General features: G+C 37.6%; 1 protein-coding gene across 2 annotated transcripts in view; it reads right to left on the reverse strand.

The window, feature by feature from the left end:
- The window catches only part of efemp1 (EGF-like fibulin extracellular matrix protein 1), a 49,234-nt gene extending 37,469 nt beyond the window's left edge, over positions 1-11,765 (reverse strand). For both annotated transcript variants that reach the window (XM_088350692.1, XM_088350691.1), the window contains exons 1-4: positions 11,665-11,765; positions 11,404-11,498; positions 7,713-7,758; positions 3,706-3,978 (exon numbers count right to left, since the gene is read on the reverse strand). In XM_088350692.1, the coding sequence (XP_088206818.1) occupies positions 3,706-3,978; positions 7,713-7,758; positions 11,404-11,498; positions 11,665-11,701 (451 nt within the window). In that variant the 5' untranslated portion in view covers positions 11,702-11,765. The remainder of the gene's footprint in view (positions 1-3,705; positions 3,979-7,712; positions 7,759-11,403; positions 11,499-11,664) is intronic.
- Positions 11,766-18,145: the final 6,380 nt, after the last annotated feature.

The following is an 18,145-nucleotide window of genomic DNA, read 5'->3' on the forward strand; positions in this document are numbered from 1 at the left end:
TAAGGCGTGGGCGTTATACACGAGTGCGCATTATAAATGAAGAAAATACGGTATTGTATATTCCACATTAATAAGAGCTAACTCAAGGTTTCATTGAAATTGGTGCAGAGATTAAATGATTAAAATAACTTAAAATACCCCAAAATGTAATCAAAAAAGAAATAGTGATGTTTATCTAAATGCTATTTTTTTACAACTGTAAATAAAACTATAATGAAGCAGGCCTTTATTTTCTTTTGTCTTGGGCCATTTTCTACATAAATTTCAGATATACTTTATCGATAGTTTTTTATAGAGTTAGAGCTTCTTTTAGAGTAAGTTAATAGAGATTAGCCGTAATCAATGCAGTAATTAGGTTTTAATCAACTCTCTTTACTTATTAATTAATAGACCTGGTGTTTTCAATGAACTTCAAAACCCTGAAAATTCTCTAAAAGGTAAAACGCATGACATATTAAAGTATTTGTTGTGTATTTTCTCGTGTATTCTGTCAAAACAAAATGTTGAGGGCGGATCAAACAACAAGTGCGCCGATCAACACTGCCTTTACCACTAATTGATAAAAATATCTGCCAGTCTGACTTGCCCCGTTACTATGAATAACATTTTATTGGGACGAAATGCATGACAAAATACACAACAAAATAAATAACGAAATAAATACTGAAATGAATACATGAAAAAAATAAATGACTAAATGCATATATCCATCCATCCATTATCTGCACCACTTATTTTCAGTAGGGTCGCGGGGGTGCTGGAGCCCATCCCAGCCATCTTCGGGCAGTGGGCAGGGGACACCCTGAACTGGTTGCCAGCCAGTCGAAGGGTACACAGAGACAGACAACTCACTTGTTCATTCAGACCTAGGGACAATTTGGACCAGACAATTAACCTGACATGCATGTTTATGGAATGTGGGAGGAAACCAGAGTGCCCGGAGGAAACACACGTAAACACGGGAAGAACATGCAAACTCAGGAACACACATGAAGATTCGAACTCATGACCTCAGAACTGTGCCGCACATGCGCTAACCACTGCGCTGCCGTGCTGCCCTAGATGCATACATTTATGAACAAATTACATTAATTCCATATATATCGGTATTAGCAGTTTTATTTGTCTGTTAATTTGTTATTAATGAATTTTAATATTCATTACTACAAATAGCAGTAATGCGTTATAAAGCATTTGCTAATGGGTTTATAAGGTCTATCCAATGTCCATCATAAATTATCTTACAAAAAGAATGCATGCATTTTTTCATTCAGGAATGAATCTTTAAATGCGACAAATATCAGAAACGTTGGAGATTAGGCTTGTGATTGTTTTTTTATTCTCCCCTTTAGTCAGGGAGCTCAACATATTGAGGAGAATCTACAAGGGAGCCCTTTTACAACTGTGACATCACACGAACTTGCAAACATCTGGAGCACATGTCGCACCGATGAATGAACGCTTCAGCTCCATAGCATTTCAGTCATTAACACGTAATTATCCAATATCTGCCCGACTCAAAAGGGGGGATGCGAGATTGGCCATTAATGACATACTGATGATATTTCGGAAGAAAATAATACTTTCCAAGCCAAATATCTTTGGATCACTAACCCTGTGTTGGGCAGGGTTGGGGTTAACACGTTCCAAAGGAACAGGTTCCTGGATAGCGATCACTGTTCTCGGATTGAGTACTCTAAAGCGTTATGGTAACACAACTGTCATTACTACATGGAGTGTTACTTCTTTACTCATTGAATACAGATAATGAATGACTTGTTTTTCAATTATTAAACATTCTGCGTCATCCATATTGTCACATACCACCCACAATTTTGCTGGTGATAATGAGTGTTTAGGACTACCATCCATCCATTCATTCATTGTCTTCTGCTTTTCCGTGGTCGGGTCGCGGGGGCAGCAGTCTTAAAAGGGAAGCCCAGACGTCCCAATCCCCAGCCACCTCCTCCAGCACATCCGACGGAATCCCGAGGCGTTCCCAGGACAGCCTCGAGACATAGTCTCTCCAGCGTGTCCTAGGTCACCCCCGGGGCCTCTTGCCAGTGGGACATGCCTGGAACACCTCCCCTAGGGAGGCGTCCAGGAGGCATCTTTATCAGATGGCCGAGCCACCTCAACTGGCTCCTCTCAATGCGGAGGAGCAATGGCTCTACACAGTGTCCCACCCGGGTGACTGAGCTTATCACCTTATCTCCAAGGAAGAACCCAGACACTCTGCGATAGAAACTTTATGACTTTATGACTATCTACCAAGTAAAACTGAATACAGTTATGGCGTCGCCTTCTCAAACACAGAGTATGAAGACACAGAATTTCTCCTGGTGCAGTTATTCTACCTACCAAATATACTTGCATCAAGCCAAACATAAAACTACAAAATAAAATACAGTATTAAAATCAGGGGGCGGCTTATATGCGCATATTCGGTTGTGTGTCACCAATAGCAAATGATAGGCAGTGCATGGGGAGGAGGGTGAGGCTTAACCAACTCACAACATTGCCATTTTTTTAGCAATACACCATGCCTGGGGAAAAAAAGAAAATATCTGAATAGTACCAAGAAATGGAGAAGGAGATCTTCCAGTGGTTTGAAGCCCAAATACAAAATAGATATGGAGTGTTTCAACAAAAGGTTTGTATGCAAACTCATAAGATTGCACAAGCCAAGAAATATGAAGGTTTCACTGCTTCCACAGGTAGGTGTACACGTTTTCTTCTATTTATTTTATTATGCTGCTATTTTGAAGCAGTTTTAGGGGGTTGGTTTCTATGCGAGTATATACGGGAATTTATAACTAGATAGTTGATCTAGGAGTAATGCGGTGCTTTTTGGTATCAGTAACCTCAGGGGTAACCAAGTTAAACATTCAATGAGGTCGCTAGAAACTGAAACTATTTTTCTGTAACACACCCAACACTGGTGTTGGAGGATTCCAATCGGTAAGCCAGGTGTTGTAAGCCAGTGGTTGGCAACCACAGGGCCGGGGACCGGTACTGGGCCGTGGGTCCTTTTTTTACTGGACCACACACAAAAAATGCCCTTGCAATTTGTTAATAGAGCACTGGATTTTTTTGTGTATGCATGCATTTTTTTAAAACCTTGTGAAATGTTGTGGTGGTAAATTATCATATTTGAATGGCTGATCAGTCGACAAATACTGTCCACATTTGCTCTACTTAGGATGCAAAAGGAATCAAACCCGGATTGTGGCAGTGAAAGCGCCGTAGATGACACAGGAAAAGGCATTTTATTTTCTCTCATCATCACACAGTTCTTACTCACGTTACTACGGTTATACAATGTGGGACCGTAATGGAGCATTATGAGAATGAGTTTAGCCAAAAGAGCGTTGTACAATGATTGACCAATCACATCTGCCCTTAAGATAAAAAAGGCGAGACAAGGTGGTACCGTGAGGAAAAATAGTGTGAATATCAGATCAAATCGAGTGGCTTTTCCCATGTCATCTTGATCCTCTGTGGTCTTTAGATAACACAGTGGATTTAGGCTTGTTATTATTGTTATTAATATTACTAACAATGTTACTGGTGGGCTGGGCCACAAGAATAATGTCAGACATTAAACTTAAATCCAAATTAAATCCACTTTGGCTGCTCTTCAGTTTTTGAGCTGGTGCATGTTCCTGCTGACCGATCCAAAATTAACAAAGCTTTCAAACTCACCTCTACAAATGTTTTGCTCGTCGGGTGTAAAACCTGTGGAACAGCGGACTGTGGTCCGGCCTCCATAGGATACCCGGCCGGGGTATACTTGAGGGGGGGCCTGCGGCTGGCTGGGCGGGGCGGCGGGCTCCTGGGGGGGAGGAGGCGGCTCCTCGCCCTCCCTGCTGATAAAGATGCGGGCACTCCTGGGAAGGCAAAGGTAGCCCCCAAAGTGGTTGATGCACTGCATGCCTCCTTTGCAGGCGTCGTCCAGAAGGGCGCACTCGTCGATGTCTGAAAACGGGCCACAAAAGACAAAAGTGAGCTTGACCCTGTTTAACCAAAAAACATCCCAAGTGATTCGAATATAATGTCAAATTCATGGCCCGCCACATCATTTTATGTGGCTCGCGAGAGTTTAAAATATCTGAGCCTCGAAGAATAACAGGTCAAAAGAGTGCTTTGACCAAAAACTACATTTCCCTGAATGCCTTCCGACTACAATATCCAGTGAGATGCCAGTATTTCCTATCTATGCTAGTGATTGGAATTGAGGAATAACTTACTCAAAAAATGTCTAAAGTATTTATTATTTTTAAAATACATTGATGCAGCCACTAGACTTAGTCTGTTCCCAGAGCATGCTTATACCTATGATCGCTCATATTTGGAGCGAATGTTACCAATCCAAAATAACTGAAAGCCAATTAATTCGTTACCGGCCTCCCAAGAGCATCCAAGTTGATCCTAAGTAGCTATAAAACCCATTTTCCTGATCACTAAAAACACATTCAAATATTCATTGACCATAAAAATATTGCAATAAGATAAAGAATATAATAATGTAATGACTTTAAACTCCCGAACCCTAATGGTAATGTCTGGAAATTCTCATAACTTGGATTTTCTTTCGTAACATCGGGCAACATCTTTGGTCAAATACATTTTTTCTCGTAGCTCGAGTATCTCATATGCATTGTTTTTTTGTTTTCAATGCAAATGTCTTATTACTGTGTTTTGTGACTTGAAATATTCACAAATTGAGATTTATTTTACATAAAAGACTAATTAAATGTGCATTTATTCCATATACCAATTACATTTAGTAACAATTCGAGGTTACATCAGGTCATTTGGGAACAGCCATTATGCTGATGTGGCCCTTGATGAAAATATGTTTACACTTCTGTTGTGCGACGATCAAATATCCCAAGTGATTCTAAAGTATGGAATTCAAGCATTATTTTGGAAAGTTTAAAATTACGTAAATTTCTCCACCAGGATGCAAAACAGACCGCTTCATGTATGGGTATAAGTTGTTCCATAGCATAGCACAACATTCATTAGAGGGACAGTGCATACTATTTGACCACTAGATATTATCTCATTGTTTAGTGAAACCGGAAATGAGTGCCACAAAGCATGAATACAAACTAAAGATATTCAAAATTACCAAAATGCACCATTTAACTTCTCTTCTTTTTGCCCAGCCGATCTTAGTTTAATTGCCTGTAGCTGCCAAATAAGGAATAAATATGTCAGCTCTACAGATTTTCTATAGAAGACTAGATACAACAAGCCTCTTTGAGCGGCGTGCCTATTGCGAGCCTAAGCTAGTTGTGTCCAATAATCAGAATCTTCTGGTACATTATTTAATCTTGATGAGAGCTTCAGTAGGTCCAGTCCTCCTTGGTGGCTTACAATGTTTCAATGTTTTTCTTAAATAAGGCTGCACCACATCACCAGATTCACTTCTCTTGATTTGTATGATGAAAGTACAAGAAATAAATCTTGTAAAAGGGTCATCCCTCAGGGTTCCTAGAAATGTTTCAGTTTTAATTAGGCAAGTGACCATACTGTACATCAGGGGTCGTGAACCTATGGCTAGCGAGCCATATATGACTCTTTTCATGAGTACGAATGGCTCGGAGACAAAATTGTTTGCCTGCACATTTTCCCCACATCTTGTTACACATGAATGACCAAGGCATATTAAAGCACACATTAAGCCAAAGCAGCACCAGTACGAATTATAGAACTGTCCAGTATATATATAGGGCATATTTTTAAATACAGTGGAGGTGTAACACAAATTTAAAAAAATATATATTTTGGCTCTACATGGCTGAGGAATTCTTTATATGGTAGCTCATTTAATAATTGTGTTCACTGTTGAGACACCTTTTGGTGAAAATCCGCATAAACAAACTGTAAATTTGCCAAAACACTGGAAGAGCACCTAGAGCAAGTTGATAGGATGAGTGGCAAGGATGGGCGGAGCGATGCAAAGAGCGCAAGCACTCCCCTCTATCTTTCGCCCTGCGTCGTCTGCGGCGAAAGGAAATACGTCCGGATCCTCATTTGCAGAATTTTGTGATGTTTTTACAAGATTACTACTTGCACCTTGTTTTCAAACCATTATTTATAAAAGAATGAAGGTCAAAAGGAGCCTAAACGATTTTAAGTGATACGGGAGAGAAACAAGTTCAAAGTGGTATATCTGTTGACATTTGGGACACAGGCATTATTTTTGTTTCAAAGATTTTAATCAAATGTCACAGAGTGAAATCAAATGTGTTGAAGAATAAGCTTTTGTCTGGGGAGCAGGTTTTGCGGTTTTGTTGAATTTTGTCTCTAAATATATGGTGTGGCTCTTTCCTAAAATAAAATCCAAATATTTTGCTTTTATGGCTCTTATAGTCAAAAAGGTTTCTGACCCCAGCTGTATATGGTCACTTCAGTAGACATTAAAACTAGATGAATAACATCCTTTAAATTTATATTTTCTTTTAATATTTAAATACATAAAGGATATTTTTTAGATTTTAGCCTAGACTGAGTGAGTGACTATAAATAGTTATGTTTATGGTTATGTGTGTATAAATATATGGTTGTTCATTTACCTTAATTTGCAAACACAAAAAAACAACACAGTGTTAAAGAACAAAGTTACACAAGTTGTGTTTTTTTTTAATTCTCAAAATATATTGTTAGAAAAGGTTTTTTTCAGTGAGTTTAATTTAGAGTGTTAACATTTCAATGCAGTTGTAACTTGTTTAATCGTTCATAAATATTTGTTATGATAATTTTTTTTTTTTTTTTTAAAGAAACCTTTTTCCATTTTCACATTTTTAAATTCAAAATAATAACAGCACACGGTGATGTTGACAAAAAAATGAAAATCAGTTGTAAAATGATCACGTTATGATTTATTTCCAATGTACACAAATCGGCTTGAAGGGGACATTGACCAAACCAATATGGCTGCCAAGTAGGCACGTTAGTTAGCGGGCTGCTACAGCGTGCTTGCGTATTTAGTCTTCTATTCATGACTGTGGACAGCTCCCTCTCGGTGAGTTGTTATATTAAATAAATAGACATTTATTGACCGAGTATCAGTAGTTTAGGAAGTAAAGCACTCATCCTGAGATCAAGAAGTTGCAGGTTCAAATCCTGGCTCTTCTGTGTTATAGAAATACTACTGCCATTCACAGCGGATTGTACTATAGGTATGTGAGAGTGTGAAGCACACTGTAGAGCGCTTTGGGAGGTCTTCAATGACTTGAAAAGCGCTATATAAACACAGACCATTTAGAATCAGTATTATCTTTTAATGAATTGGGGGTTTTCTTTTACCACCAGGTGCTAAATAAAGTTTATAGCTTCAAGAAACATTTTTAAACTGTGATCAAAGCATACCGCATTGCTACCAAAGACTAAAAGGTTACAATCGTTTAAAAAGTCCCAAGTAAGGCAATTTTCACATCCACACACATTTACGTTTTTAAAACATCTTCAAAATCATACTTTTTCTTAATAAACTCATGAAACAGGAAAGGCTATGACTCTAGAACTGTTTCACCCTGAATGAATGGACTCGATTTTGTTGGTTTGACTTATAGAGAGTCAATTCCCAAATGTGGTATGCTGTGTTTTGATATTGCATCATTGTTTAAGATATTCAATATTGAACAATTCTACGAGGGGGAAATTATTAAGATTAAAATACTTTGTAATCTTAGTCTTACCTTTGCACTGCTCACTCACGCTGTCATATTCATAACCTTCAGTGCACTGTGAAAGAAAAATATAGACATGTTATTCATGCAAATCGAGTAAAATGGCAATATTAGCGTTGGCCTATGTATTTTCTCATCTCATCTCATCTCATTAGCTGTACCGCTTATCCTTATTAGGGTCGCGGGGGGGCTGGAGCCCATCCCAGCCATCTCCGGGCGGTGGGCAGGGGACACCCTGAACTGGTTGCCAGCCAATCGCAGGGCACACGGGGACAGACAACTCAGTCGCTCAGTCACACCTAGGGACAATTTGGACCGGCCAATTCACCTGAAATGCATGTCTTTGGAATGTGGGAGGAAACCGGAGTGCCCGGAGGAAACCCACGCAAGCACGGGGAGAACATACAAATTCCGCACAGTAAGGCCGGTAGCTGGATTTGAACCCACACAGGAGGTTCCCACAACCTCGCACGCGCTAACCACTGCGCCGTCGTGCTGCCTGCCTATGCATTTTATGATTTAAAAATGTATTCATTTAGTTAGGCAATTTCCTCGCTTAGCATTTACTGAGTGATAACCTTATAAATCAAGAAAAATCAACATTTTGCCCGGAATTTTCCTCATTTTAATAAATATCGTCTTATTTATTTATTTACTAAAACAAAACCAAAAAATTTGGAATGCGGTAAAATAAAAAAATATTCTCCTGGGATATATAATATATATAAGAAAAAAACAAGACAATAAATTTATCAAAACAAGAAAAAACAAGTAAGAAATACAGTATGATAAAATCTGAAATTCACAGTCAAATCATTCACCAAAATAAATAACCAGTATTACCTCCAAAGTACAAGTCAATATCGATATTATTGATACTGAGTGAGTACTTGGCTTGGATGGATACTATTGTCTTGGGATTGATACTGTTATTCCATTTTAACTCCTGCTATAATATAATTGTTTGGGGGGCGTAACACTATACATACAGGACAATTTTATAGGCTTGAAGCGTCATTGCTGTCATGCACTTTTTACATATTACCTGTTTTTTAATTGATGTTTAATATTTTTTGTGTATTGTTACCCAATCCAAAATATACTGCTTCCTGGTCATCCTGGAAGGGGGTTTACCACTTCCGAGGCACCATCTCAAGGTTTCTTATTTTCCCCCTGTTGAGGTTTTCGAGTTTTTCCTTGCCTGCATGTTGGTTTAAGATCAGGGGATGGATCTTTGAGACATCTTGTAATTAAGGGTTGTATAAATAAATGTGACTTGACTTGACATACAATATGACTTCGAAATTGGATATATTTGGGTTTACACTCACTGTATTTGCACATTGACTTTATAATATTTTCAAAATTTTGTGCAATGGAAGGTCATCTAGTTGTCTTGGTGACATTCTTATACAGTATTTGTTTTTTCGTTACATTGCTTCTTTTTTGGGTTTGACTCCCTTGACTTTTGTTCGGAATCGGTTGGAGGGGTATTTTATTTTGCATACTATTGAGTTTTTTTACATTGTAATGTTGTTATTACAAGAAACATGAAAGTGCTGCTGGGAAATAATTTCTATAAATTTTTAACCTGCAGTCCCGCTCAAGATTTTTGAATGAAAAAAGTATGCCTTTGCAGAAAACAACAATGAATAATATACTGTACATGTTCGCAGAAGTAAGGAGTAAGGAAATGTTGCTATCCATGTGCAGTTTAATTTTATTTTACACCTTATTATAATAATAGTATACCTACATACTGCACTTGTAGTTTGCTTTAAAAACTGCTTTTGAATTTTTTTAAAGGATTTTCATTCTACTTTCAATTTAATCATTACATTTAAAATGAGCAATCAAATGCAATCTTTTCATACTTAAAGGGACAGCGTGCATTATTGTACAGTACTCCTAAGTCTTTAAAAAAACTTATAGATTTAATTTATAAGTGAAAATACCTAACCTATCATGAATTAAGTGCCTTTTTTAATCACTAAATTTGGTATTTAGTTTTGTAGTATTTATGTTGTAGTGTTTTTAAATTATATTTGCAGTAAAATATCTGTAGTTTTTCCCGTAGTAGTATTTTTCTGTAGTCATGTTTCTGTATTATACTATTATATATTATACTATTATACTATTCTTGTATTACAATTTTTGTAGAATTTCTGAATTTTTTTGCGAGAAGGAAAGTAAAATTATATGTAAGGTCCATGTTTTGGGCACTAAATTTCATGTGTAGTTTTGTAGTCTTACTATAGTTGTATTTCTGTAGATTTTTTTGTAGTATTTCTTTAGGATTTTTGAAGTATTTCTGTAGTAGTATTCCTAAAATATTTCTGGAATATCAATGTAGATGTATTTCGGTAGTATTTCTGTAATATTTTGTAGTATCCCTGTAGTATTTCTGTATTATTATTTTTGTAGTATTTCTGCGGCATTATTTACGGCGTTGTATTTCTGTATTTATTTTCAAATAACACATAGCAAAATCTTTTATCATGTAGCTGTTTTGAGCATTAAAATTGTATTGTTTTGTAGTAATGTTGTCGTATGTTTGTAGTATTTCTGCAGTAGTTTTTTCGTAGTACTACAGCAGCAATACTTGTATAGTATTTATATAATCTTTTTGTAGTCTTTCTTTAGTAGTATTTCTGTATTATAGTATTGCTGTAGTACTATTTTTATTATTCATGTTTTGTTTTTGTTTTTTCGGAATGAAAGCAAAAAAAGTATACAGTATTTTTAGGCCCCTGATTTTAAGCACTAAATTTGTTATTTAGTTATTTAGTTGTGTAGTAATTGTGTGGTATTTCTGTAATTGTATTTTTGCATTATACACACAAAATAACAATGGGGAAAAATCTGGCGCTGAAAAAAAAAACATTAGTATTACTTTGCTCACTATTATATACATTTGTCCCTATGCTACTATTTTCATTCGGCAGTCCGGATTTAAAAGCCTGGCTACACAATACGGCAATCTCTAGTGGTCAAATATTACACTAAAAACAATTACTGCAAACATTTAGGATTTGTTTTCTTTATCGCCCAAGTTCAGAGCAAAAATAAATAATATAGTTGTTGGTTTTTAAACAATTTTTATTGAACTTTGCAAATACAAACAAAAATGGCATGGAAATGTAAAAAAGAGTTAACATTTTCAAGAGAACATAAGGTGCTGTAGAAATACAGCGAAAAAAGGAAGTAAATAAAATGAGAATATGAAATGTTTAAATCAATACAAGGGGGATTCTTAAGTATATTATAAATCCCAGGAACCCTGGGAGCGTACATTAAACTCAAAGATTCTATCAAAAACCATATTCCTAAAAACTGTTTTACATTTATGATATATGTATATTTTGCGGATGAAAAATTTGGGGGTAGGCCCATATAAAATTCATTGCATTTTAGTCATTCTTGTCCAATAAAAGAAGGTCAAACATTTTATGATCATTAGTCAAATTGGTAGGAAAATGATGAGATGACAGGACTCTTGTATAACTGGACATGCTAAGAACATATGGTGGGTGGTTTCAATATCAATTTTGCCAAATAAGGATATATCATCTTCAATTTTAAAACGTGTTTTAAATGAATCTTCTGATGGCTAAACTTTATTCATAATTTTAAAGTGTGTTTCTTTAACTTCGAACAGTTAATTCTAAATTTTAAAGTTGGGTTGTTTTTGTTTACTTACCGAGTAAGAGACGGGCTCCTGGACCTCTTGCAGGAGTGCACGAGGGAACAGAGCAGTGAGAAGCGCCACGCAAATCCACAACATGTTCACAACCACTGTGAAAGTGACACAACAAAAAAAGGAAAGCTGCAGAGAACTCAGCTTTTCATAACAAGCATGATGACGTCTTCAACGAGTCCTGACATCTCCTGTAATGTCATGTTGATGTTGGAACCGGAGGGAATGTGAGCGGTAGGCACCCAAAAAAAGGACAAAACTTACCCGAGGAATGCACGCAAGTAGATTCAAACAGATGCATGTGTTAAGTGAGATTGTCGTGTAGTTTTGGGGATGAAGACGAGTTGGGTGAGGGGATGACATGCAGGGGGCGGGGGGCGTGACGGACAGGTTGGCTTTTGCTCACCGGGGCTGTAAGCGAAAGCTAGTTAACAGGCTGCAACGCCGCCCTCTATCAAAACTGGTTAGTACTACGTCATGAACCTTTTTGACCCAGAGCCATAAAAGCAAAAAATGATTTAAAAAGAAATTGAGAGAGCCAAATCATATATTTTTAGTCAAAATTGAAAAAAACTGCCAAACACGCTCTCTAGACAAAAGCTAATTCTTCAGCACATTTTATGTCACTGTGTCATTTGATGATTTAATCAAATGTATGAAATGTTAATAATGCCAAGTCCTGTGTCCCAAATCAATGTAAATATGCCATTTATAACTTGTCTTCCACCTTAAGTTAAGAGTGTTGAGGCAATTTTTTATCCATGTAATTTGTCCTTAATAACGGTTTCAAAACAATGTGCATGCAAAGTTCTTTTGTAAAAATGTCACAAATTACTGCAAAAGATAAGCATATAGTCATATTCACTTTCGGTGTAGACTGCACTGAGCGAGAGAGAGAGAAGGAAGTGCCTTGCGTTGTGTGCAGGGATCTGTCCACCTGTACTGCTTACCCAATCAAAGTCGTTTGCCAGCGTTTTTATTTATCAGTTTAAATGGTTTCTTATCGAACTTCTGCATTAAGTTGCTGCAGCTTTATATGGACCAAAATCGGGATGAAGTCACTTGACTTTGGAACGCCACAGAGAGATGTGCAATAGTTAGATTTGATTTTGGAGACATATGTACTCATGAAAAGAGCCATATATGGCTCCCAAGCCAGAGGTTCCCTACCGCTGGTTTCGCCCTTAATAGCAAAAAGTCTCAAAGGGCTCCAAATACCACTGCATGTCATCGAGTGCATAAGGTGAATGAATGGATGCTGAATGGATTCTTGAAAGAGGGAACACACACACATGTTCATGTTGTTTCATTTATGTTTTCATATTTATCTGTTTATCTTGTTTTGTTTGTTAATTATTTCGCACTTTTCTTTTAGTTTTGCAGAGTTTTGGGACATTTAGCCATGTTTTCGTGATCAGGCGCCAGGGGCAGCTGCGGGGTCCTGAAAGTGAGAGGGCGGGTCCATGTGAGATAGAATGAGATAGGAACGAGAGAACATGCAAAGATAAATGACAAATGTAAAAAAAAATAATGCGAACGACAAGGATTAAAAAAGAGTGACAATTAATGCACGGCGGACTCATCATTGTCCCCCTGAAGTGTGCAACATCACCATTACAACATCCCCCTGAACTACAACCTACATGGGGGCAAGGAAAAACTCAAAAACGTCAGGATGAGGAAAATTAAGAAACCTTATGAAGGGGCTCTACAGGTCCCTTAGTGCAGTGTTTCTCGACAGGTGGGTCGGGACCCAAAAGCGTGTCGCGGATCGGTTTTCACTGTCTCACAGGCTTTTGCCTATGCAAAATAATGCTAAGAAAAGAAAGCAAATGAATTGAGTGTCAACGATACTCCTCAAAGGTGGGGTGTGACATTTTAAAACTTAAGACTGCAACCATGACTTTAATCCAGGAGATGGCGACTGAGTAACGCATAATGTTTGTACATTTCTTACACACGCTTGAATAAACTCTTCTCTTTTCATCTTTTTGGGGGTTTTGTTCCAACCCAAACAGGCCTGTTAGTACGATAAAATCAGATAGGCGCAATAAAATGTAAGGCATAAGCGCTCTTTGAACTCAGTGGGAAATTGTAAACACATACTCAATAGAAAAAATATTTACTGTAACTTTCAACTCTTCAAGGAGACTTCAAACTCCACACCCCACCTTTAACAGTAGGCGGATTATATTATATTAAAGACAAAGCTACTGAAGTGAAATTTTGAATTTTATCAAATCCAAATTTGTTTGTAAAGATATGTAGCTTAATAGATAGCCAGATAGCTCAATAGCTCGATAGGTAGCTCAATAGATAGTTTAATAGATTGCATTGTATTGTATTTATTTATTAGGCCAGTATAGACCGTAAACATGATATATACAGGAAATCATTTGACACATGAACCTCTCGATGTGACGCGTCGCCTTCAATCGGCGCCGGGTTTTTAGACCCAACTGCTGATAGATAGATAGATAGATAGATAGATAGATAGATAGATAGATAGATAGATAGATAGATAGATAGATAGATAGATAGATAGATAGATAGATAGATAGATAGATAGATAGATAGATAGATAGATAGATAGATAGATAGATAGATAGATAGATAGATAGATAGATAGATAGATAGATAGATAGATAGATAGATAGATAGATAGATAGATAGATAGATAGATAGATAGATAAGATTTCATATTCATTTAAATTGGTGTGTGAGTGTGTTTTTGAATGGGTAAATGTGAAGCACATTGTAAAGTGCTTTGGGAGGTCTTCATTGACTTGAAAGCGCTATATAAATGCAGACCATTTACCATTTAAATCCGTATTTTTTGCAAATGTTGAGTATTATTTAGCGCCTCCTAGCGGTGGAATAACTTAATTCATTAAAAAACAAGACAATAACATATGAACGATCAAACAAACAATTGATTTTTTTGAATACTTGAAGGTCATAACTTGAGGCTCACCAATGGGGATTGTCCAAGTGAAGTGAATTTGGCTAACTTTTGCTAACATAATAAATGCAGGCGACTGGTGGTGCCTGAATAAAACCGACTTCTTTTTATTTGTATATTTGTCTTTTTTTGCCAGTCAAAATTAAACATTATTGGCAGAGCCATGGGAAAATATTGCTTTAAATTGTATTTATTTTTCTCTGTTCATCAATTACATGGTTAGAATGAATTCAAATCAACAACTTTGATAAGTAATTGAAGAAAAAAAACAGACGGGAATAAAGGGTTCAAAGGAAAAAGCTGGAGTTTATCTTAATCCCATTCCCCTGTCAGTCGAAACACTTCCATCCAAATAGATATTGGGGGTGTTTTCTTTTGTTTCTTTTATGGATTAAGATGCATTTTACCACCAAGAGGCGCTAAATAATAGACAATGTCAATTTACATTTATTATTTGGTCTATTCATCCATTTGTCTTTGCCACTTCTGCAACTGTAGACAATAGCAAGCAATAAGGTATAATGGCGTGCTCTAGTGCTCAATAGTGGTACTGCTTATTTTACTGCCTTTTGCCCCAACTACTGCCCCTAATAATCAATGCTCATTTAGGGAAGGAGGGAGTAAATGGTAAATGGTCTGAATTTATATAGCGCTTTTCAAGTCAATGAAGACCTCCCAAAGCGCTTTACAATGTGCTCCACACTTACCCATTCACACACACACACACACACACACACACACACACACACACACACACACACACACACACACACCAATAGCGGCCATGCAGCCACGCAAGGCGCCGACCTGCTTATGGGGGCATTAAGGATTAAGGATCTTTTGCCCAAGGACACTGGGTCCTAAAATTGAGTTTTTACATATTGAAATGAATAAATTAATTATTACTTTCAAACTATGGGGAAAAAATACTTGTCAAAGTACAATTTAAAATTGTTACTTTTAAAAAGCCTTAGGTTAAATGTGGGGTGCGTAGTTTGAAGTGTCCTCAAAATATTGAAAGTAAAATATTTTCTCTATTGTATATGTGTTAACAATTTCTATTTTTATCTTACTTATATCAGACCAGTTGGGGTCGAAACAAACTCCCCCAAAAAGATGAAAACTTTTTCGCTCGTGTGTAAGAAATGCACAAACATTATGTGTTACTCTGCCGCCATCTCCTGGCTTATGGTCATAATTGCAGCCTTAAATTTTGGAACGCTGCACACCACCTTTAATTCATAAAGAGAAATTGTGTTAATTAAAAAACATTGCTTATAAAAACGTTAGCTATGAAACAAAACTCATTTTGGTCATTTAGCTTCCAAAATACGTAGTTAATTAAATGAAAGTAGCTATAAAATGTATTCATATGTATGTGTATTTATATTAACTTTTAAATATTTAATGGGATTTCGGGTATTATCTTGCGCTCCTAGTGGTAAAAACCGCCATTAATTAAAAAAGTAACAACTATGATAGATTGTACAGTAAGTATTTGAGCTTTTTTTTAAAACTTTAAATAGTGTTTCTAACCTTATATTCTTTGGTAATATGCTTTTATCTCAGTTTGAAAATATTTCATAAAGGAACAGTGCATCCTGGTGGTGAAAAACACTACTTTCAAAAGTACAACATTGATTTAAATAATAATCCAAAATACATGGCGCAGTTCTAAGGTCTTGGGAACCTCCTGTGTGGGTTCAAATCCAGCTACCGGACTTCCTGTGCGGAGTTTGTATGTTCTCCCCGTGCTTGCGTGGGTTTCCTCCGGGCACTCCGGTTTCCTCCCACATTCCAAAGACATGCATTTCAGGTGGATTGGCCGGTCCAAATTGTCCCTAGGTGTGAATGAGCGAGCGAGTTGTCTGTCCCTGTGTGCCCGGCGATTGGCTGGCAACCGGTTCAGGGTGTCCCCTGCCCACTGCCCGGAGATGGCCGGGATGGGCTCCAGCCCCCCCGCGACCCTAATGAGGATAAGCGGTATGGCTGATGAGATAGTTATGGATCGGGCAGCACGGTAGCGCAGTGGTTAGCACGTGTGCGGCACAGTTCTGAGGTCATGAGATCGAACCTTCCTGTGTGGAGTTTGCATGTTCTCCCCATGCTTGCGTGGGTTTTCCTCCGGGCACTTTGATTTCCTCCCACATTCCAAAAACATGCATGTCAGGTTAATTGGCCGGTCCATATTGTCCCTAGGTGTGAATGAGCGAATGAGTTGTCTGTCCCTGTGTGCCCTGCGACTGGCTGGCAACCCGTTCAGAGTGTCCCCTGCTAACTGCCCAGAGATGGCTGGGATGGGCTCCAGCACCCCCGCGACCCTACTGAGGATAAGCAGTGCAGCTAATGAGATGAGATGAGACATGGTCATATGAACATGCGTTTTTGTTGTTGTTTTGTTTTTGTTTTTGTTTTGTTTTTTTTACAGACCATGAGGATTCCCTAGAGGGAGATGTCATGATTTTCTGCTACAGCTACCAAAATACAAAAATCTTTTGAAAGGCAAAAAAAATGGTGCGGTTTTGTCACTTTGACTCTTTTTAGTCCTTAATTTCGGTTGCACTACACAAAACAGCAACATCTAATGGTCCAATATTACAGGGTGTCTTATTTGGCAATTTGTCTCTGGAAAAAATATTTTGGGGGGAGTAATTGGACTCTTAAAGTTCAATGTTGAATACATACTTATTTCCTGTGAATAAATGAATAAAGACATACATATACCAATTGATTAAAATTGTTTGGTCTAATTTTGTATGTAATTATGTTGGATCAAATGGTGTGATTAAAAATGATGAATCTAGATTCATTATTTCTTTTCATATAAAATGTTCATGATTATTTCATTTTCTCGTAAGTGATAATGAGAAGTGATATATATTACATATAATACTTTGTTATAATAATCTGGTTACATGATTTGATTAAGGTAAAAAGTGTGGTCTGTCAAGGGGACGGACGGAACCAAGAAAAGCTTCGGCTTTTTCCTGTCAGCCCTTTTTGTCCATCTGTTTTGTCAATTGTGAATACAATTTTTAAATTTTAATTCAATTTAAGATTGTATTTGAAAAACAGTGGAATTATTTTTTCAAACGTCACGGATCCATCCATCCATTATCTGCACCGCTTATCCTCAGTAGGGTCGCGGGGGTGCTGGAAGCCATCCTCGGCCAGTGGGCAGGGGACACACTGAACTGGTTGCCATCCAGTCGCAGGGCACACAGAAACTGACAACTCACTCGCTCATTCGCACCTAAGGACACATTGAACCGGCCAATTAACGTGACATGCATATTTTTGGAATGTGGGGGGAAACCGGAGCGCCCGGAAGAAACCCACGCAAGCACGGGGAGAACATGCAAACTCCACACAGGAGGTCCGATCTCATGACCTCAGAACTTTGCAGCACACGCGCTAACCACTGCGCCGCCATGCTGCTCTAAATATCAACCAATAAATGTAAAATAAGCCACAAATAACATAAAATACAATGACAATTCTTGAATCAATGGGCTACAAAAGTGCTTAGGTCGGAGCAAAAAAATGGAGTTCCTTCGAGTGTCATTGAATTAGATTTTTTAGAGCTGTCGGTGTTGCAATGTGACCTTGACCTTTTGGTATCCTGCCATCAGCTTTGACCTTCAGGCATGATCGGTCAGCAGTGGGCCAAAACCAATCATTTGTATGTATCTTTGAGGAAGTTTTCATGAGGAATATCTGCTACCACAAAGTCACTTCCTGCTGTCAAGGGAGGGTAAAAAAAACGCAGAGACTGTAACAAGC

This window comes from Urocampus carinirostris, chromosome 13 (assembly GCF_059441175.1).
Source record: "Urocampus carinirostris isolate Australia breed hairy pipefish chromosome 13, RoL_Ucar_1.0, whole genome shotgun sequence".
In the NCBI taxonomy this organism is placed as follows: Eukaryota; Metazoa; Chordata; class Actinopteri; order Syngnathiformes; family Syngnathidae; genus Urocampus; species Urocampus carinirostris.